Source organism: Stenella coeruleoalba (assembly GCF_951394435.1).
Source record: "Stenella coeruleoalba genome assembly, chromosome: 15".
Taxonomy (NCBI): Eukaryota; Metazoa; Chordata; class Mammalia; order Artiodactyla; family Delphinidae; genus Stenella; species Stenella coeruleoalba.
The window spans coordinates 35,766,944-35,790,060 of record NC_137161.1 but is presented as its reverse complement, the minus strand read 5'-3'; the positions used below and the strand labels follow the sequence as shown (position 1 = coordinate 35,790,060).

The 23,117-nt window shown below is 38.6% G+C and overlaps 1 protein-coding gene across 1 annotated transcript in view; it reads right to left on the bottom strand.

The window, feature by feature from the left end:
- Positions 1-23,117, bottom strand: part of PLCB1 (phospholipase C beta 1) — a 625,151-nt gene that overhangs the window by 57,072 nt on the left and 544,962 nt on the right. The window contains exons 13-19 of the mRNA XM_079944642.1: positions 18,053-18,137; positions 16,536-16,713; positions 12,001-12,068; positions 9,686-9,782; positions 7,345-7,429; positions 5,636-5,760; positions 1,812-1,966 (exon numbers count right to left, since the gene is read on the bottom strand). Coding sequence (XP_079800768.1) covers positions 1,812-1,966; positions 5,636-5,760; positions 7,345-7,429; positions 9,686-9,782; positions 12,001-12,068; positions 16,536-16,713; positions 18,053-18,137 — 793 coding nt within the window. The remainder of the gene's footprint in view (positions 1-1,811; positions 1,967-5,635; positions 5,761-7,344; positions 7,430-9,685; positions 9,783-12,000; positions 12,069-16,535; positions 16,714-18,052; positions 18,138-23,117) is intronic.

The following is a 23,117-nucleotide window of genomic DNA, read 5'->3' as shown; positions in this document are numbered from 1 at the left end:
TCTTAAGAACAACTTAGCTGACATTTTACAACATGTTTGAAACTTCCAAGTTAAGCGATGAGTCACATTGGGAATTCAGATGCATCAAAGATGTTGTGTACTTAAGAGTTTGATTAAAGCAGAGTCCTTAACTAAATTAATGACACTGAGCTTCAATGTTCTCCTCAGTAAAATAGGATGATGGAACACCATGATGGAACACTGGAGCTCACAAGTCCATTTTGGCACGATAAAGTCTATGTCAGGGGTTCAAAACAAAGGTAGTACTAGGCAGAAGTGAGCCACATCCTGGCTCCAGATGTAATGTTGAAGGCAGGACTCAGCTGCATGTCTCTGATGCATCATGGCCTGTCCATTCAGAGGACACTGACATCTCCAGAACACTGTCTCCATTCTGGACTCAAGCAGCAGTGTACACCTGCCTGGGACTCAACTGTTTCCCCTCAACTTCTCTGTGTCATTGTTTATAATCCTGTCTCTATGTCATTGTTTATAATTGCTTACATTTTCATAGTGGAATTTTCAAGAAAAAATAAATATGCAAGTAAACATATAAAACAAGATGAGCTGACAAACGAGGACAAAAGATTATTATTTTGTCAAAATATTTTTAAGTGGACCCAACTGTAACTACAATTGACAAGGATTCTAAAAACAACATTTTATCAGTGTGTGATACTTAAGAGTTTATCTTAAACTTGACAGGAATTAAACATCCTCTGCTGAAAACAATTTCCTAAACTAAATATAATCTTGAAGCTCTGATTCTGCCAAGTTCACTCTGCAGATATACAGTGTGAAATAATTTCAAATGATATCACTGTGAGACACTTCATTGCAATTTTATTTTTAATCGTTGGTGTAAATAACATAAATTTTAAAGTAAAATGGGCTCAACAAGATTAGGGTAGATATAAATTAGTGAAATTGTGACAGAGAATTTTTTTTTTTTGCACAGCTTTTTATATGCCTTTAGTTTAGGGTCAATTGGAAAATTGAATTTATGCCCGATTAAAAAATGTTTCTTAGTTCTGCACTTATCCAGTTAAACAGAAAAGAAATGAAACTTTAAAATGTAAATGCAACTTAAATACAACAACCACAGGCTTATAGGATTCATGTAAAAAGCTCTTTATAAAAATGATTTCCCATTCATAGTATTAAAAATGTTTTCTCACAACTAAAAAAAAATTGTATCTCCTGTAACATCAATTTCAAAGACTGCAGAAATCATTTGGAATTAATTTTTTGAGGGTCAGATGTATGCTTAATGACATGATTCTTGTATTTAATATCATTAGTACGTGTTATAAATCCCTGAATATTCTGATAGATTTTCAAAAGCCATGCTATGGTAACTTGAGAGCTTTTATTCAATATTTAACAATTTATTGAGAGAATACGTTTTTCTCTAATTTTGCTCAGTTTGGCTATTTTCCTAGGACTAATGGGTGGGGGGGTGGGGGGAAGACCAGAAGATTTCTTCAGTATAAGTCAGTAATTTTCGTGGTAAATTTCACCATGGGATCTTTACACCAAAAGAAAGGACAAGCCATGGTGAATCTCACCAACTTGTTTTATTAATTTTGGGTCTGATTTTTACCCTATTAAAAGTGGGGCTTAGTCCATTTACTTCATGCATGTAGCTTTTGAAAACTGCTAATTCAGATTTAGTCCTTGAAGAAAAAAATGTAAGAAAGAAGTGAAGACTTTGCTGGGAATTAAATTCTTCATGACTGAACTACTTTACGCAAAATAGGTGATGTTGAAGACTTTTGCTGGGTACAATTGTGTGATAGGGTAGCACATACCTTAACAGATAAAGTGTTGGCCACGATCCCATCCACAATGCCTTCGGTGAATGGATCAAAGTGCTTGTCAGGTCTCCTCATGAACTCTGGCTTCAGTCTGTAGCCACTTTTCCCATTGTATTCATACATCCCCATGTTTATTTGCATAGCCAGGTCTGCATATCAAAAACACAAACTTTATTGTGATTGTATTTATACTTGGAGCAAGAAAGCAAGATTGTATTACAGTCCACTTTTGTTCCTTCTTTAAAAATAAAGATTTAATCATTATAGAAACAGGAAATACAGACAAGAAAAAGAAATTGAGCGGTCATCTCCAAATCCAGAGGTAAACCACTACCAACAGGTTGGTATATATCCTGTTTTTCTAATTCAGATATATTTTGAAAATGCAGTATGTCCATTTCATTAAATATTCGTCTGCTTTAATTTTAACAACTGTATAAACTTCTTTTGAATAGATATGTCTGAATACACGGTTTATAACAGCCCCCTCTCTTCCAAGTTTGTGTCATTACGTATAATGTTTTGATGAACATCATTGTGATGAAATCTTTGAAGCCATCATGTTCTTAGGAGTGAAATTTCTAGGTCAGAAAATATGCATATTGGAAAAGCTTTTTGATAATTCTCGCTAAGATGCCCTTCAGAAAGTTTAAATCACTTTAAACCTCCAATCCATGTTTTTGAGGATGGACTTCTTCATACTTCACCAACAGTGGTGAGGTGATGAAATTCTTTTTTCAATTATAAGAAAGAAAAAAGATTTTCTTTTAAAATTTTTCATTTCTTTGATTATTTACTACCAGTATCTAATCACACACTGACTAGTTTCTAATGGACAAAGATTCCTGGTCAAAGTTTTGCTAAGACTCAGTCAATGTATGAAATAAATGTCTACATTTGTTGCAATTGCTAAAGCTTAACAAACAAAAAAATACTTTAAAGTCATAAGGAATCTGGGAAACTGTCAATTTCCTCCATGTTATCTGAGTCTATTTAGGTGGACAGTAAAGAAGAGATGGTAGAATCATTCCAAGGTTCCATGTAACAAACCATTTTTAGAGCAGGGAAAATAAGTGAAATTTTATCTCTCATTTTTTAAAGTATTATGACTATGATACCAAAATTGGACAGAGTACCAAAAAAAGAAAATGATGGACTTATACTTAAAAAAAAAATTAACTTCAAAAATCTAAAAAATTAATTAGCAAAACATATGTTCTTAAATATAATACACAAGCAAGTAGAATTTATCCTGGGAACAAAAGGATACTTACATATTAGGAGATATATTAATATAATTTATCACATTTCTCACAAAAGAAGAAATGAACATACGATCATCCCAATAGATGTCAAAGAGGCATTTAATAATATTCAACATAAATTCCTAAAACACTGTTGTCATTTAAGGCAAGTGTAGATTCCTTTAGTGTGAAAAAGGCTATCTGTCTCAAAGTCACAGCCAGCATCTACTCATTGGTATCACAATGTGAAATTCCCGTTAGTGTTAAGATGAAAAGGAAGTGCCCACTCTTAATACTATTATTTAATATTATTTTACAATGGTCAGTCCAAGGCACTAAGAAGGGGGAAAAAGTAGATGTGATTAAATTATTATAATTGTGTATAGGAAAAAAACAATAAAATCTACTGGCAAAATAGGCTATTATGAGTTTAGGAAGATAATCATTTATAAAATACACTTATTTATAAAATAAATATACAAATATCAATATCCAGAAACAATCTGTGAAAAATGTAATGTTAAAAAAAGGATTTAATCTAAAGAAACTATACCTCTAATGAAGACGAGTGATTTTGTTGAGAAACTTGATATAATAAATTTCTGTGATTACAAACAACCCTAAAAATTAGAAGTTGTCAGTTTTCTTCAGATGAATTTATAAATTTAATGGGATTTTAATCAAAATCTCATTTTTTTCCAGTGGGGGAGAGGGGAACATAACAATTAAACTAATATAAATTTAATGCGATTTTAATAAAAATCTTATTTTCTTTTCAGTGGGGGAGAAAATAACAATTAAACTAAATTCACTTGGAAAAAGAATCCCACTGTCAAGGAAAGAAGAATTGAACGTTAATAGCCATGAAGAATTTCCACTTCCACGTATTAAACCATATTATTAAACATTATAATAATAACAATAAGTTATTGGCTCCAGGAAGTTGAAAAATTTATTAATGGAGAAGACTATACATTGAAAAAATATACCCAAATTAACAACTAAAATGGCTACATCTAGGGGCTTCCCTAGTGGCGCAGTGGTTAAGAATCCACCTGCCAATGCAGGGGACACGGGTTGGAGGCCTGGTCCGGAAAGATCCCACATGCCACAGAGCAACTAAGCCCATGCACCACAACTACTGAGCCTGTGCTCTAAAGCCCACGAGCCACAACTACTGAAGCCCATGCTCCTAGGGCCCATGCTCTGCAACAAGAGAAGCCACTGCAATGAGAAGCCCATGCACTGCAACGAAGAGTAGCCCCCACTCTCCACAATTAGAGAAAGCCCGCAGGCAGCAATGAAGACCCAATGCAGCCAAAAATAAATAAATTAATAAATAAATAAATTTTTTAAAAATAAAAAGGTTACATCTAATAAATTGTAATTTCAGTTTGATCTCTTACTGAGATTATACATGAAAATTAAATTTGCATGGATGAAAGGGTTAAATTACAGATAAAAAAGAAACTATGAAAGAAATAGAAGTAAATATGGATGGATCATTGGGTGTGGAGCCTGTAATCATAAAAGTAAACCAAGATTCCATAAAATAAAACATTAATCAACCTGATCTCATCTGTTTCACAAAATAAGACAACATGACCTTTATATAAAAAGTACTGTTATAAATGAATAGAAAAATTGACAAGAGTCCTGAATAGTCAATTCATAAAAGCAGAAATGTAAAAATCAAAACACATACTTAAAATGTTCAACCTCAACAATAATCAAAGGAATGAAATAAAAAAGAACAAAGAGATATTTTTCTGAATTATTATTATTATTATTATTTAATTATAATACTTAACCAAGATCTCAAGTGAGAGGGAATAACTTATACATTGCTGATGGAGGAGAAATCTAGTGCAACATTTTTGATGAACAATTTGGCATTGTGCACAAAGGCTCTTAAAACTTTCACTTCTTTTAATTCTATTTCAGGAACTGTTCCAAAAGAACATTAGGAGATAGACTTGACAATTTATATTCAAGGCTGTTCTCAGGGCACTATTTATAGTAGGAAAAAAATACCCTAATGTTCAGTGATAGGAAATGGGTTTTAGTGAATTGTGAGATGTGCTTAATATACAGCTATTAAAATTCATGTTTCTGTATCACATTTAAATATATATAAAGATATATATATATTTAAACAAGTTATTAAGTGAAAAAGCATGTATATGCATATCCAAAAAACTTACAGATTACAATGCCAAAAGTTAACAATGTTGAATTTCTGAGTGGTAACATTCCTCGCAGTTTTATTCTTTTCTTTATAGTTTTTTTTTTACATTTTCTATAATAAATACATATTACTTTAAAAAGTATAAAAGTTTTTGTTTGAAAATAATGCAAAACAAGTAGAAATAAAGACTTGTTTATAAACCATTGAAGACAATTTCTCAATTTTCAAAATTCACTTTTTTTTGCAATGATATTTCCTTTATGAAAATGTGCTTTTGTTTTTTCAGTCAAGTCTGGCAGTTTTTTTCTCCTTGGGAATGGTTATAAAGCCACGAGGAAATGTGCCTTTATAATAGAAAGGAAATGAACATTAATTGTGCTACTTACCCACTGTTTGGAAATTAAGTGCAACCATTTGGCAGCCTGCATTCCAGAAGAGCTGGGGCATGTAGTTGGATGAATCCACACGTGTTCCTTTTGGATATATCCTGCTAAGCTGCATTTTGTTATATCTGGACCATCATGTTAAGTAGTGAATACAATTATAAAAAGAATTAGCCAATAATATTAGTTGAGAAGCTGCCTTCCATCTTTCTCCATTGGGGAAATAAATTAAAGATTGATGATCTCACTGGGCTGGTGGGTGAAATAGGTAAAAAGCTTTCTGAACAAACAGAATAAATGTGCTTTTATAATAGAAATGTAGCATCACCTTTGCAGAGCCCTGTGGGTAAAAACTAATGAGATGCAAAGATGGTTGAGTCAATGTGATTTTGTGGAGATTGTGAAGGACTGGTTTAGCAATTAAGGACACATGAGGAAGTCCAAGCATAGCAAGTCACGTGACAGGTTGATATTGTGCTTGGCAGAAGCAGATATCATGAACTGTACGGCTATTTTTGAAATGCTCTCTGCTCATTTTCTTAACCTTCTCAGGGAATGCTATTGGCCAAGACTGTGGTACTCTTTATGATTGATAACAAGGTAAATATAGCACAGAAGGTTTTGACCTTGTCTCATATTTTGGTTCCTACCGTCATCAGTTTTCCATCCTGAGAACCTTTTAGTTATTGAAGGATGCTATGTCTTTAAAACACAACTATTTCTATTACCAAGTTTGGTAGAGGTTAGCTCAGGTTCTGAGCTCGGCAGGGGAGTTAGGCCAAATAGAGTTTGAAACTTAAATTCTGGAACTTGTTAGCTGTATGATTCAGGACAAGTTATTTCCCTTTTCTGTGCTTCAGTTTCCTCATCTATAAAAGATGTGAATTCCTACATTATACGGCTATTGTAAGGAGTAAATAAGACGTATAACAAAAGGCCTATCACATAGTTAGTACTTGATGAATACTAATGATCATGATATACTGTCACTTTGCTTATGGAGTTTACACTTGTTTCCTCTATTGTTGATGAGTTTTAAAGGTGGCTTTTTTATTATAGGACTTTCATGAAATTGGGCTGTTTGGGACATTTAATATTTGTTTTATGAAAAAATTTTAAAGATCTGTGTCATTTCATTTTGATTTAGGGATAAAGTTAAAAATTTTTGGTTGTCAGGAGTATCAAATAAAGCCATTATTAGTAATTTACATTCTCATCATCATCATCCCAACTATTTTTCGATTGGACATCTATTACATGTAAGGATGTGAGACACCAAAAACGTGTCTATATTATATACATATAATATATACACTTTATACCTATCATATTTTACATATGCATAAAGCATACACATACATTTTACATATGTTGTCCATAACCCAACAGCAAGCCATAAAGCTGTTACCCTCATTTCTGTTTTACAGGTGAGAAAACTCAGAAGGATTATGCAAATTACCAAAGGATAAAGAGGTTGGTGGTCTGAAGGTATCCTGGAAATCTGGGCTTCCTCTACTCCAAGGTCAGTTCTCTTTTCCACATGCCAGACTATCCCATTCACCATTACATATGAAACCTGAAACTATTTATTGCCCAGGTGACAGACTTAAGCCATCTCATGCACCTTTCTCCTTTATTAAAGACAAAAAATTAAACAAATAGCACGACTTCACTCTTGTCGATTCAGCAGACGTCCGTCAAATCAAGGATACTCTACAAATTCCACTGGAGACTTTGTAAGTTGCTCAAGTCCTTTGGTTTCCACAAAGGAAGACATTTCGAAGCTTCTGTTTCTTTCTGAGTTAACAACAACAACAACAAAAAGTGAGAAATAAAATTCAATATTATAAATGATAGCATATAAGATGTAGGCAAATGTTCTGTGAAGTTGATGGCAAAGAATCCTCAAATAATTTTTATATTTAATGTTGTTTTCAGTGGACTATTTACCTGTAACAAAAGTCGAGTCTTAGTTTTGTCTCTTCTAATATTTGCTACCTGGGTCAGGTGTTGGGCAAGTTAGGGACCTGGTGGCGTTAGGGTGGGAAAATGAATTTTAGACTTGGAGAGTGTGGCTAGGAAAGCTGTTTTGTCAAAAGAGCAGGGGCCCTGTGGGAATCTGTTGCTGTAAATCCATTCAGATTGCTTTCTGGAAGCCATCACTGAGAATTAACAATACAGGCCGTGTGTACATTCCTGCTAGATGATGACTCTCTTTTATACCCACACTGTCATTGCCTCACGTTTGTAGAGACCCTTTAGAAACAACTAATTTGACATAAGAATTTTGTTATTTTAAAGCAGAAGGATCCTTGGACATTTTTCAGTCTGATGGCCTCATTTTCAGATTAGATGACAGAGGCTGTAGAGGTGAATGTACTAGAGGGCTCAATATTCTTGGCCACAGAGAAACATCTTGAAAGTGAAAGCTAAGCTTCCAATTAGAGTGAGAGAAACCAAACAAAGTTATCTTAGTTTAGAAAGACTAAGAGTCAAACAGCTTCTCTGTCCTCTTCCCAACTAGAAAGAAATCACACTGTTACATACAGACTAAGATGTGTTATCTGGAGCTTGGTGATTTAAACTGAGTTACCTTGAGGCATCTTTCCTCTTTGATGCCCACTTTCCATAACTAAAGCCTCATTCTTCTTCCTAGTCATTCCCAGATTTCTCCTTTATCCACCTCGTCACCTTCCCCAATTTAATTGACTCTAAAGGAAACCTTTACTTCTCTTATTTTGGTCCATCAAAATTCTACTTTCATATGACTATCTTAAGCGCGACTGCTAATTAAAATTAAGTCAATTTAATAGGTTCTTTGTGAAATATGTGCAGTGTTCTTTTGAAAAAAGTGAGAAAATGATATAAAACACAGGGAGAAAAGTACTTGTTTGTAAATCTTTGGCTGGTGATGTTGTCACCAGGTTCTTAAGGACCTAAATGTATCAGCCCCTTCTCAGTTTAGCTACTTGTCTGGGAGCTTTTGACTCATGAATTAGGAAAACTCATTTTACAGCCAAAGGAAGTTATAGTAATATAAAAATAACTACTTTATAGTATGTTTCACATTGAACAGCTTGTAGTAAGAAGCACCAGTAATTACAACATCAAACAAACTGTTGAAATCTTTATGTATAAATCTTATTGGAAGTTAAATTCTTTGTTGTAGAGATCTAGATACCATATGTTATTAAGCTAAGACTCTTTGGGCAAAATTATACCATTATACATAAGTGTGTTAATGTAGAGGCTTAGAGTTTGGTATATCTATAAAACTCTCCTTTATAAGAGGCTGCTGTGTTTAAGAAAAAAATCAGCTTTTAAGAGCATATGCTTATAAAAGTAGCTAAACTGTCCCAAGGAGTCTCTTAACCTAATAGCATTTTACAGTTCATGCAAACACAAAGGGCAATCTGATAAAAGGGCTCCTTTCTCTAGGATGAGGAGGGATAATGTACATATATAATTTGCATCCAGTAAGGATGGGTAGTTGGATGAGCGGAAAACACCAAGTAATGTGAAGTTAATGACATATTCTCCTAAATATATAAAACATAGGCTGAACAAATGGAATGTGGATGAACTGGTTGATTTGGTTTTATTTCTATTCAATATTGAGACTGATCAAGTCTCTGATTGCTTCCTGTCGAGGGGATGGTTAAATAGTTTATTTCAACACTGTCATTTATATAATTGATGGAATGCCCATGTGCTCACAAACGAAAAATAATGTAAAATACTCAGTTAGCTGTACTTTGGTCTAATATCTTTTAGATAACCACGTATGGCCTGTAGCTCTATTAAGAATTTTGGGAAAACATATCATGGAATACTTTCTCATATGGTTATTTATATATATATATATAAAATATACTTACATATAGTTATATATATTTATTTAGATATATAAAAAACAGATAGTAAATTCACACATATACTCAAGACTTCATAGAATAGCTCTAATAAGGGTCGCATTTTTTGGTCTAATAACCTTGTGTTTAAAATATACTCATCATATGCTACATTAGGGGTTTTTCTCCAGGGAAAACTTACTTTTTGAAATTTCGAATGACTCGAACTTGACTGGCTGAATATAGTTCACCAGATTAGACATCTCTTCTGTGGCCATGGCCTCGCTCCCAGCAGTCCCCTGGAAGCAGGAGTAAAAATAACGTTCCCAGAGTCAGCATTATGTTTTCCCAGGGCAATGATCAAATGACCCAAGAGAGCAGAAGATTATCACGCCTCTTCTGAAAACGGTTATCGCCAACAGAAAATGGATTACGGGAGAAAGGAAAAGCAACACCTCACGTTACACAGTGCGGGGTGGGAGGAGGGAGGTTTAGGAGCAGCTCCCTGGGCACTCTGGGACCAGCGGTATCAGCACCACCCGAGAGCTTGTGAGAGATGCAGCCTCTCAGCCCCCTGCGCAGGCCTCCTGAACCAGAATCTGCATTTTACTGAGGTGATTCAAATGCACAGCAAAGTTTAAGAAGCCCTGAGCTGTGTCTCATCTGCCAAAGTAGGGAGTCCACAGGTGATGTCTGAAGTTACATACCAAGAATTCACTGTACAACATGAAAGTGAGTATGTAGGTGACCACTGGCTGAAACACGAACTGTTATAAAAAAAGGTTGCCGGTGGAAGTGGGTGGGGATGGGTAAACGTATATTGCTTTTTTTTACAAACTTTCCTCTGTCCCTCCCTTTCTGGCTCCTGGGCACCTATTAGGCAAGCAGCCCAAAACAGTGTAGGTCAGTAGCTCAGGGTCTAGAGCCAGACTAATTTTAAATCCCAAGCCCACCACTTAGAAACTGTGCATTCTTGGGCAAGTCACTTAACTGTTCTGTGCCTCAGCTTGCTCACCTGTAAAATTATGATAAAATCAGTCCCAACAGCATATAGGGTTTTTGTGATTATTCAATGAATTAATTTATGTGAAAGCTCAGAACGGTACCTGGCACATAGTAAAACCTGGTGTTACTTTAGCTACTATTATGTATTCCATACCACTTTGATAAAGTATTTAATAAAGAAGAAAGCCAATATTGCAGTATTCGTGTGGACAGACCTCTGTAGGCTGATCTAATATTTTCTCCTATTTTTAGAAGAGAAAATACATGGAGACATGGTTTCTTTTGAAAACTTCTGTAGCAATATTAAGGTTAAATGTGAATTGGGAAATATTCATTTGCAAACGGCCATCCAGCTAGTAAGACAGTTTTAAAATGATCAAAAATCACTGACAAAAAGTTTACACAATTGAAATAATTCTGGAAAAACTACTCTGTAACAGATTTCCTTCTGGATAGTAAGTTGAAATTTAGTGGGGAAACATAATTAATCAAAAATTTAGACTCTATTAAAGGAAATAATTATAAGAGGAAGAACATTATATGAGAACAGCTTATTATTTGTTATTTATCTGTATTAACTAAAATGTAAAGATACAAATACTGAGACAGATACTTTCCAATATATTTGAAAGCAGGTTCAGTTTAAACTTTTTGAACAAGACTAAAACAAAGTTTTAAAATTCCAATTGACCTATCCTTGATTTGTTTCTGGATTCTGTGCAATGAATATTTCTGAGCTGATGAAGTTATTTGGGAAGCTTGAGCTTCTGTCAGTAGATAACCGCTAGTGGTGTTAAAATTACAATGGAGAATTCCCTGGCGGTCCAGTGGTTAGGACTCTGCACTTCCACTGCCGGGGACCTGGGTTCAATCCCTGGTGGGGGAACTAAGACCCCCATAAGCCAAAAAAGGGTCAAAATTATAACAACGAAATTAATGTCATGTTTATAAACATTTCTCCAAACCTCACGTCTTCTCTGGATTCTGGACCATTGACAATCCATTTAATTGCCTCAAAAATTGAAGCGGGCAGTTGGAGGTCACTAATTTTTTTTTTTTTTTTTTTGGCACGCGGGTCTCTTACTGTTGTGGCCTCTCCTGTTGCGGAGCACGGGCTCCGGACGCACAGGATCAGCGGCCACGGCTCACGGGCCTAGCCGCTCCGCGGCATGTGGGACCTTCCCGGACCGGGGCATGAACCCCTATCCCCTGCATTGGCAGGCGGACTCTCAACCACTGCGCCACCAGGGAAGCCCGAGGGCACAAATTTTGAATTCATTCGCAACATACCACATTTGATGGAAGGCAGCCTCAGCAACACTGTTCCTTATAGAGAACTTTGCTTAATGCAATGCTTGTTCCTCTAGCGACCAGTTTGCATCTTCAGTTTTCAAACTCTTTTCACCACTAGATGGCAGAAGGCGACCAGGAACTACAATCCAGAGGGCGCAGTCTGGATGTGCAAGTTAACTGAAAGCGTCTGTGACCAGAAGTCAAGCCCTAGAAACCTACCTCATCCATCGAGGACTTTTTACAGTCATCCTCATCGTCATCATCGTCACTCTCCGTATCAGCTTCTCCTGTCAAATTTTAATAACAGATCATGAAGTAAATAAGCATTTACAGGTTCGAAGTACATGTGACGTGTGCATTACCCAAAATTTCCTTGGAAGTTGGCCTTTCACCGTTCTGAAGTTATTCTTTTGGTTTTTAAAATTTTATTAATTATACAGAATTATACTGACATTTTGAATATGGATTTAGTTTTCTAAATTTGATTTGTGAATACCATTTGAAATTTCCAAGCTCTATAAAAGATGCTTGTCTTTACATTTTTATCTATATGTTTTACAAAACATATGGCATCTTATACAGTTAGCTCTCTCTGGTGCACATATCCTATTTTGATGTATACATTCTATTTTAGTGTCTCCATGACACGAAAACAGGTAAACTATCACTTTACCACCTTTCCCCCTTCTTCCTGGTCCTGACTCTTCTGTGTGATGCTTGGCCAGAGCTCAGTGACCTTGTAGCTATGTTTCCAAGGCCAGAGAGGACATCACAGAAGTCGAGGTAGAGGACAAGAGCTGGGACAGGAATGGAGGCTATAGTAGCACACCTGATTCTACAAAACTGTAAGGTGCCACCTGTATCCTGTGATTTGCCTGCAGGCTTATTTGATGGAGGCATTGTTGTCTAAACAATGCACATATCTTTAAAAATGGAGATATTCTGTTTAAGACGGAAGGATAAAATGGGTGAACTCTTAACATAATTATGCATGTAACTCTACCTTGGTCAGATATAATGCAGCTTCACATGTAGTCAATATACAGTCATTTCAATAGATTGTTTTTCTCTCCAAAGTTTAGGTGGATGATTCCACCAGCTTAAATAGTCACACTGGTATGAGGCATTACATTCTTCCCAGCTCTGGGATTCAGTCAGACCCAGTAATATCACTTATGTAAAAAGATTTTCAAGTATAAAGTAAAGAAAGCATACTTTTAAATTGTTTGATTTGACTTCTGTCAGGGTCCATACAATGCAATAGGATAATAAGCCCAGAAGATGGCAATATTGGTTCAACAATGAGGCAACTAACACGGGCCAGTACCTCCCCTCCCTGCCTTCTATAAATTAGCTGCCCTGCGCAATCTCTATCAATGACACTGCCCACAGCACTGCCTCCAAGAAGCTTATAAATGTTTTCATTTGGCTGACAAAGTTCAATCGATTACTAATGATAGCAGTTAGCATTAGGGAAGTAATCTTTAGAGGGAAAAGATGTCTGGGACCAACATGGCTTATTATTTTCAGCTTGTTTATTAAAGAAAGCCACATACAACTGCTTTATGACGTTAATATTGTGTTAGTTAATAAGGGGAATCAATTCCACTTTGAAAAGAGAACATAGCTTATCCTATTAGAGACATTCTTTTAGGAGGTTGACACAAAACTTTTTAGAGTCAAATTTGTTGCCTCAATTTTTTGTAACTATTTATCGTTTTTTTTTTAATTAGAGAAGGGGTTCTTTTTATTGAGTAATTTAAGAAGTTTGGCAGGACAGTGCTTCATGTTACATTAACAACACACCAGAATTTCAAGTAATCAGGCCATTCTCTAGTTTGTGTGGGAAGGAAAGAATTTGTCATTCTTTGCTCTATGAGCAGGGACCTGATTTCTCCCTTATAAGTGTCTGGAGGAATCTTGTTGAAAAAAAAAAAAAAAAAATATATATATATATATATATATATCCTAGTTCTTTAAGACAAGTGTACAGGCAAACGACTGGATCTCTTGGGGGAAGATCTGGCCAACAGGCGCCATGATAAGTAGATTAGCTTTGATATAAGAAACATGTTTTTCAAGTTATTTGAGTTCCCAATACTGAAAACATCTACAAACCAAATGGTAAATTAGCAGTGCTGTTTATTCAGGGCCCTACCTACATATTTAAATGTCCAAAAATTTCCATTGAAATAAATGAAAATTGCACAACAGAGTATGGGGCTGGCTTAGGAAATCTACCAAATTAGTAACAGATTGCTGCTCTTTCTCTGAACTAAGCAATAATATTCACTGCCTGTTAAAAATTGTTATTTGTGTTATGCATCCGGTTAATAAGAGGGAAGAGAACTGGGGAAGGCAGATGGTAAAACGACAAGCTCCCACATGCAAAGGAAGATACAATTTACTCGCTAACACTCAAGAGATGGAATCGTGCTGAGAAATAGGTGGCCTGTTAGTGACTTTTTGTTCCAAAACTTCAAAAAGAACATTCTCACTGAGAACAAAAGTTATTTTTGAAAAAAATCAGAATTGTGTAATAACGTTTGAAACACACATTTAAAAACTACCAAAAAAGAAAAAATCTTTCAAGGAATCACATAACGTCTGTGGACAAGGATGTTAATCTAAACAATAAAAGTAATTCCCTGGTGATGCAGTGGTTAAGAATCCGTCTGCCAATGCAGGGGACATGGGTTCGAGCCCTGGTCCCGGAAAATCCCACATGCCGCAGAGCAACTAAGCCCGTGCACCGCAACTACTGAGCCTGTGCTCTAGAGCCCGCAAACCACAACTACTGAGCCCATGAGCCACAACTACTGAAGCCCAGGAGCCTAGAGTCCATGCTCCGCAACAATAGAAGCCACCGCAATGAGAAGCTCGCGCACCGCAACTAACAGTAGCCCCTGCTCGCCACAACTAGAGAAAGCCCATGTGCGGCAACGAAGACCCAACGCAGCTGGGGGGGGCAGGGGGCGGGGAGAAAAAAGTAATTGGTGACTGTAATGGAAAAATACAGGAAAAGATAAATCAGAGTCTTGGCCAACCTTTTTTTTTCTGATTGCCGTAGAGTTTATATTTTAATCTTTAAAAATTATTTTTAAACCTTTTAATTGACATGTGATAAGTATACAGAAAAGTACACATACCATACGTGTACAGTGCCTTAACATACCAAACAGACCTTAGGAAACAGTACCCAGATCAAGAAACAAAATGTAACTGTGTCCAGAAGCCTCCTTGGGTCCCTTTTAGTCACTTTTTCACCAGGGGTAACCATCTCCTGACCTCTAATAGTGCAGGTTGGTTCTGCTGTTTTGGTACTTTATATAGATGGAATCAGATAGTGGATACTTATCTTTTGCATTTGACTTCTTTACTCAACATTATGTTTCTAAAATGAGATTCATCCATATTGTTGTATGCACTGTAGATCATTATTGCTACATATTATTCCATGGGGTGAATATAGCACATGTATTTATCTGTTGATGGGCTATTCTGAATAGTGCTGCTTTAAGCAATTCTTCACCAGTGTCTCTTGGTGAACATCTACATGCATTTCTGTTGGGTATATACCTAGGAATAGAATTCTCTGGGGCAGAGGGGATTCATATGCATATGTTCAGCTTAGCTTCTGTAGATGCTGCCAAACAGTTTTCCAAAATGATTATTCCAACATTAGCTAAACTTTTTATTGAAGAAGTTTCTAGATTTAAGCTTAAAGTTTCCTTTACTTGTTCACCCTCCAATCAGGGTGAACATATCTGCAATGCACTTTTAAGATTGCCAAGACTCTGACTAGAGTTGGAAAAGAACTTAGACTAAATGACAAATAATTCAAAGGAAATGGGTGACCACTCTGAATTCTTTTCTCATCAATCACAAAAATCTATTTCAACTTAAATCTAAACCAAAAATTAGTGACAGTAAATATCACCTAGTAGCTTTGATAGATAATTCAAGTAACTTTACCATTTCACATTTTTAAAGAGCTCTGTAGAATATGGATAAGTTGAATGGCCCAGAACTCTTCAGCACATCATCAATGAGAATCCATTTGATGAACATCTTGTGTCCAGACCTGTAGTTAGTGTCAAGGGATCCCTGCCCTTGAGAAGCTTAAAATAACATGGTCACTCCAAAGATTATTTGGCTTATGTGGTAGCCAGAAATTATGGCCTCCCCCAAAATGCCCATGTCCTATGAATACCTCCTGTGTCCTGTGAATACATTGCAAGAGGGAATTTGCAGATGAGATTAAGTTAAGGACCTTGAAATGCAAGAGATTACTCTAGATTATCTGGATGGGTCCAATGGAAAGACATGAGTTCAGAAAAGCAGAGGACCTTTTCCAGCTGTGGTCCAAGGGAAATGTGATGACAGAAGAAGTGAGATGGGACATTCCTGGCTTTGAAGCTGGAGGAAGGGGTCCACAAGCCAATGAATGTGGGTGGCCTCTAGGAGCTGGAAATGCAGGGAATAATATTGCCTAGAGCCTCCAGAAAGGAAAGCAGCCCTGCTGACACCTGGAGTTTAGCCCAGTGAGGCCATGTGGGCCTTCTGTCCTGCAGAACTGGGTGTTCATATGTTTGTGTAGTTTTAAGCCTCCAGGTTTATAACAGAAGTCAAAACAACAACACGCTCTAAAACTGTGCCAGGTAGAAATGTTAAAAGTCCTTCTAAGTTAATTCCAGGGCAGCAATTCTTAAATCCATACATAATAGGGGAATGAGAGCCCGCCAGCCCCTCACCAGCTCCTGGGGACGAGGGCTCAAACACACTGGAGGAGTCGCTGTACGTGTTGGAGGTCTGTTCTGAGAGCTTCTTTTTGCCACTTCCTTCTGACGATTTGTGGGATTTCTTCTTATTTTTCACCAAAATTTTGTACATTAAGTCCAGAGGGCTTGGAAGAGGAACTCCAGATTCCAGCTAATGGAAAGAAAAGACACATTCTTTAAAAACACTGTCCCTTCCTTTCAAGTTCCTTCCCTAAAACAAACTCCCAGGACTGCATTAGATACCAAGGGCTTCTAGATTATTCTTTACTACCTCAACACAGCTCATTAAACTGCTCTAAGGGTGTCTTATGTAGGGGCTAGTTCATAGCTCTTGCTTTTTTCACATGAAAGGTATATTTTAATTACTGTACTGTAATTATTTTTCCATGAGAAATCTACATGAATAACACCACAGAAATGTACTGGGTGATTTGGCATGTTAACCCAAAGTTTCATAAGTTTTCTGATGGACCCTCTGAATCCAACCATCGTGATTTAGGACAGATAGGACGGCCTTGTCTTGGATTTTCAAAGGATGGAAGCCAGTTAGAGTGTGGCATCTGCCAGGAGGATGGTAAAGATGGGCAGGCGTTTCCAGGCAAGCCCTTAGAATCAACTTTTCAGATGCAGTTTGCAAACAGCAAAATCCTCATCCTGGCACGAGGTAGTTAAGTGGCACATCTTCTTGGCATCAGCAGAAGTGGACCAGGTGGCTTTAGATTTCCTGGCTGCCCTGAGATTCAAGCTATTTGCAAGCCTTCTTTCTGGTGTGTCCAGCTTGTACATCTATGGGAAAATCAATTTCCCTTGAGAAGGTTATTATATATTGTAACAGACAGAATGTATGCAAGTCCCAAAACAGGTTATTTTTAGAAATCTATGAACTCCTGTAAGCAGGTCCTCTATTCTTCACTTGCAACCCAGTCCGGGGACTGGTATGAAATCATGCAAGGATGTGTGGAGACTGGGGAAAGGGTTGAAGACAGAAGAGGCTACTTGATGATCTTTCTGCTGCTTTCCTTCCCAAAGCAAGGATTGTTACCACGGCAATAGGGGGTCCGGATTCTGCTGGGAGAGTGCAAGGAAGTGAGGGGTGGCCAGCAGGGATAGGCTGGAATGTCATTGTGCCACCTTCAATGTCCCATTTTGCTGACCCATTTCTTTCAAAGGGGTGTGATGAGGTTCCCTGGGAGGTGGCCAGAGCCTGTCCCTTGGGACTCCCTCTGTGGGCTGATTGTGGTTGTGGGAATTCTACAGTCCTGACTGGCTCACATCGGGGAGTGAGGGAGGGAGAAAGCTGTGGGCAGAGGAAGAGGACAGATGCAGGTCTGTCCCCCTCAGGAGGTCCCTGCCAGCCTCCACTGGTCAGAGAGCTCATTGTCAACTCATACCAAGAAACATAAACATGGAAAGGATGTAAGGAAGTCTCTCCCTAATCCAATCATAAAGAAGGTGTGCGTTCCTTCGGGATGAGCATCAAAACTGCTTACTGGGTACTTTTCCAGGGGCTCCATGAGAAGGGCGTCCCCGAAGATCAGTCGGCAATACTCTGCCATCTTGGCCTGCTGCTTTGGGCTGAGGGGAGAGAGAAGGAAAGCAAGCAAGCAAGAAGGTTATTCAAAGAGGCCGGACAGGATGACTTCGTGTTATCAATTACAGAGAGAGGTCATTTCCTCCTCCTACCTGTCAGGATTGTTTTTATTATTCTAAATCCCTGTTTACAATTCTGACTTGTGTGGATTTGAATGCCACACACAGGTGGGCAGGGGAGGCTCTTCGCAAAGCTGAGTGGCATGGACATAGATGGAGAGGACAGAAGGTCACCTGCCTGTCACTGGATGTTTGAATGTCGCAGAGTTACAGACTCAGTCCCTTTTGCTTAAGTTCCTGATTCTAAGTCAAATGCCAGATACTTGGCGGGTGGAACTCATTCAACTCTACGTGAATTCTTGGGTGAAATTTGTCTAATGGACAGAGCTGCACTGCAAAGAAATGTTTACAAGGAGGTGAGGGAAGAGAGGAGAGGGATCTGGACAGAGAGAGGAAGAGAGAATCTCAAAATGCAGAAGAGAAAAGGCTGACAGGCGGAAGTATGTCCACTTGGGAGGGGGCCCTGGAGGAAAGACAAGAGAAGCAGGCACCTTGGAGAAGGGTGTCTGCAGCCCTTTTGTGCACTAGAGGGAAGCAAAGGTGGCGTTAGCCTGATGAGGTGCCAGTAGGAACCTGGTTTGATTGGAAAAGGTTGGAGCTGCTGGGTTCACTGAGCTGAGCTCTAGGCTATCAACCACTCGGGATCTATAAAACGCAGAGGAAAGTAATTGTTCTTGGAAAGGGGCAGAGGATGCTGAGAAGATGAAGTGAAATAATAGATGAAAACACTTTGAAATGTAAGATGATTGATCCTAGAGATGCAAGGCAGCCTCCGCCAGCTAGACCAGACAAACGAGGGTCCGTTCACATGTAAACACAGTTGATGTGAGGGAACATCCTTAGTCTTTCAAAACTCCTGCTTCCCTCGACCTTTTAAAAAAGCAATTCTCATTCTGTAGGATGTTAAATATCATTATAAAGGTATCCAATTCCATCGGGTTTTATGGACTGTGATTTTGACCTATAGGCTGTCGGACTTGATTTCCAATAGTTGTCTCTATGTGCTGCAATGTTAATACGTTTTAGCAGAACTGGGGCTGTAGTAAGAATAGGTAAGTGATAAAAATCCTTCTTAACTACAATTCAAATCAATTATAAAATGTGATTCTTATTTTCATTCCTTCTACCATGACTGTTAAACCTGGATCGTGAACTGTTTTTTCACGGGAAGGGGGGTGCTTTGGGGTTCAAATCATACTGCGATGGTCCACAGGGAAAAGCACTCTATATCACCCTTTTAAAAAAACATATATTTGGGGGATCAGATGAATTCTCTGGGCTTCAAATATGAGCTCAAGGTCACTGCTTTCTTGGAACTGCAAGGGGAGGCAAAGGAAAGATTCAGAGAAGACCTACATGACAAACTCCCAAATTCTCATCATGCCTTTTTTGACCCGTAAGAGATTTTGCTGGGCAGCTCATGTAGCTCTCAGAATATCCTGCAGCTTTCTCCAGCAGTATCACCGAGGGAGGAAAACCTACCAATTGGAGAACTGATCCTGGAAAGCACTGGGGCTGGTTGTTTAGGGATGACATGTTATAGTTAGGGAACAAGCAGAAAAGTGACTGATTTAGCAGAGCAGCCTTGGGCATCCACAATTCAGACACCCTTGCTCAAAAGACAGCTGGCCGTGGGGCTCCACCAAGCCAGCGAGCTCTGTGTCTGTAGCTGAGACAAATCCATTTGTGCTGGACCTACACTTTCCAGGTTGCACAAAAGAAATTGTCCAACCCTCCCATTTCAGTTTCATGGAATGATGCTATTAAATAGAGCTTTGCTACTCCAAGTGTGGTCCATAGACCAGCAGCATCCACAGGGCCTGGAGCTGGTTAGAAATGCAGATTCAAGGCCTCCTAGGAAGGCAGGCAAATTGAGTAGAAATCTCTGGGGAAGCAGGGCTCAGGGGTCCTAAGAGGCCCTCTGGGGGATTCTCATGCACGCTCAAGTTCGAGAACCACTGTGATGGACGAACCAAGTCACCAGGTGCTTAAGTAAATGACACTTTTCTTGAGGGCTGGAACTTGAGAGCCCCAACTTCCTTTGAACAGAGGCCTGGAGGGAAAAGGAAGGACTGTACCCCAACTCCCTGCTTTCAGGACTTCTAGTGGAGCCATAGGCTCACCAGTAGAGGGATTTCGGGGTGGTGTTCCAGGTGTCCCTAAGCAGGTGAAAGGCAGAGTCCTCTGTCCTCTGTCAAGCTGTCCCCAAATCAGGCCCTGAAGGATTTTGCTGGAGCAAAATCTCACTCGATTCCACTAAAGAATCACCTGGGCTGTTAATGCTGCAGGTGGCAGGGCCCTGTGCCCAATCCCCTGATACACTGAGCTGGGAGCAGAGCCCTGGAACCTGCACTTGTAACAAGTCTGCAACTAATTCTGAGGCAGGTGGTTAATGGACTACGGTGTTTACAACTGTGCTCTGACACTTCACCAAACCACCTGGGGTCTTAAGAAAATGAAGATTCCAAGGCAAAGTTTGAGATGGAGCTCGAGACTGCATTTCTAACAAGCTTCCCGACACGCAGATGCTGCTAGTCGATGGATCAATGTCACTTTGAAGAACAAGCATCTGTGTCTGACCTAGACTTCTAAAAACCTGCTTAAGCATCAACCGAGTTGGAAAGAACAAGAGGCAGGTGTCCAAGGAGAAAGGAAAATGTGCTATTTGATAATCAGGCTCTTCGTGTTCTCCACAAACACACATGCACACCTGACAGGGAACTGAATCAGAGCAGAGAGAAAACTGAATAGAAAAAGTCAGAGGAAAACAAAACAACTTTAATTGTGGGGCCAGAACTGCAGAAACAAGACATTGCATTGGCCACGAGAGAGCAAAAAAAAATCCTGAAGCATTTGGAACATCAACATCAGCTACCATGGAGATGAAGCGAGAGGAAAATATTCACAAATACATTTTGAGCTTCAGGCCACAGCAGACCCATCCGGTCACATTTAAACACCTGGCAAAGTGGTCAGTTTTCTGACCAAGGAACAGGCCCACATCTTCCAAGCTGAACTAAACCAACCTCCTTCCCTATAGATGAGGGATCTACAACTCACGGCTATTAAGGAACTTGTCCAAAATCTCACATTCTCTGGGGCTGAACCAGAGCTAGTGGTTTCTGCACTTGAATTCAGTGGAGAACTCCTTTAGTGAAAATGCTAGTTCACAAACTAGGTGGCCCATCAGTTAATTAGGACTTTAAAAAAATTTTATTTGCAGAAATTCAAATAAGGTATGGGGGTGAAGCTCAGGAATCTGCATCTTATGGGATTCTGATGTAGCAGGTGGAGAAGGATAAGTCACCAGTGGCTCAGGGCAGCTTTCTCTTTGCTGTCCATGGATAGGTGATTTCAAATATTTGGAGAGAGAACCAGAAAATTAAGAGGTTTTCTTCCTTTCTTCCAGTGTGGGATTGTTTTGGAGTACGGCTCAAGTGGGCTGGGGCCAGGGTTCTGAATCTGGTATTTTGTATACACAGCACAAAGGAGAAAAAAAGAACTGCTGCTAGAGGTAACATATAGGTTTCAGATATTTTGGGGGCTGTGTCCCTGTGTCACTGTGTTGGGTAGGATTCTGAGGGTGTATCTAGTTTCGTGGGGAAGACTGCTGTTACCGATGAATGGTGTCTGTCACTGGTTCTTTCATCAATGAGGTGGGATGGCCTGCAGGTCAAGCACAGGGTTTTACCAGCAAAGGAAAAGCTTGCAGGTTTTCTTTGGGTGTGTGATAGTCCAGCCAGGAAAGAATTGTAGCTGAATGATGTTGATATGTGTGTGAGGCTCAAGGACAATGGAAATAGGAAGCAAAAACTTCCTTCCACAATAGAATTCAGTCTCTCAGTATTTCACTGCCATTCAATTATCTCAGTGGTTTGGGATCAATATCATGGCATCCAGGGAAGGTTGTTATCCTGTTTTCTTTTGTATTCATGCATTATTAATGAACTTTTAACAGCTAAATTTCTCACTTTTAAACCAGAAAGGGCTGTATTATGGTACAATCTTTTTTGATTATGTGTTCAATGTGGATTTCGTTTTCATGCTCAGTTTGGCTCTCTGTAGAATTGAGGCTGAAGACTGAAAAAAACAAGCTGTGGTTAAGGGTCACGAGCCACAAAAATGTGACCATTCACAGGCAGTTGCCTTGTGGGATGCTCTGGTTGTCTTAATTCGATGCTTGGAAGGTTGTGATGCTTTTGTTTAGGTGTGGGGGATGGAGTTGGTTGAACAGATGAGTTTTGAAGCCGTACTAGCCAGCTTTGAACCCCTGCCACATTTTAGCTGCATGACCTTGGGGAAGTAACTTACCCCCTTTGGGATTCAGTTTCATCATTTGTAAAATAGGGATAATAGTAATAATATTTACTCTTAGGAGCACCTGGCTTTGTGGTGAGGGGTACATGAGCTTATGCTTGGAACCTTGCTCAGCACGTAATATACATTCAATAAATATTAGCTGTCATTATGTTTGTGGTAGTGGTGGCTCTTGATACCTCTCTGGCTGCATGGCAGAGTCCAGTGTAGCGGGTATGACTATCAAGAACGGAAGTAGAGTTTTTCATTTTGTCTAATTTATATAGAAACATTTCTTGAAGAAAATAAATGTGCTAGATTTGGAGATATTTCTCCAAAAAGGAAATGACTGATTGTCTAGGAACTAGAGTGCCTGAAAAAAAGGTGCTAAGGCGTTGTAGAGCCCAATTACAAATGGACAGGCCGAGATGAGGAAAGTCACATGCAAATCAGAGCTGTCACAGCAAACGAAGTAGTAAATACAGTACCTAAAGAGGTTCCCCCTTTAGTTAGAAAAGAAATAGTGAAACAGAATAAATTCTTGTCTCTTCAGTTGGCCCTCAGAAGTGGTAGAAAAACTATACGCCAAATGACTACATTGTTCACTGG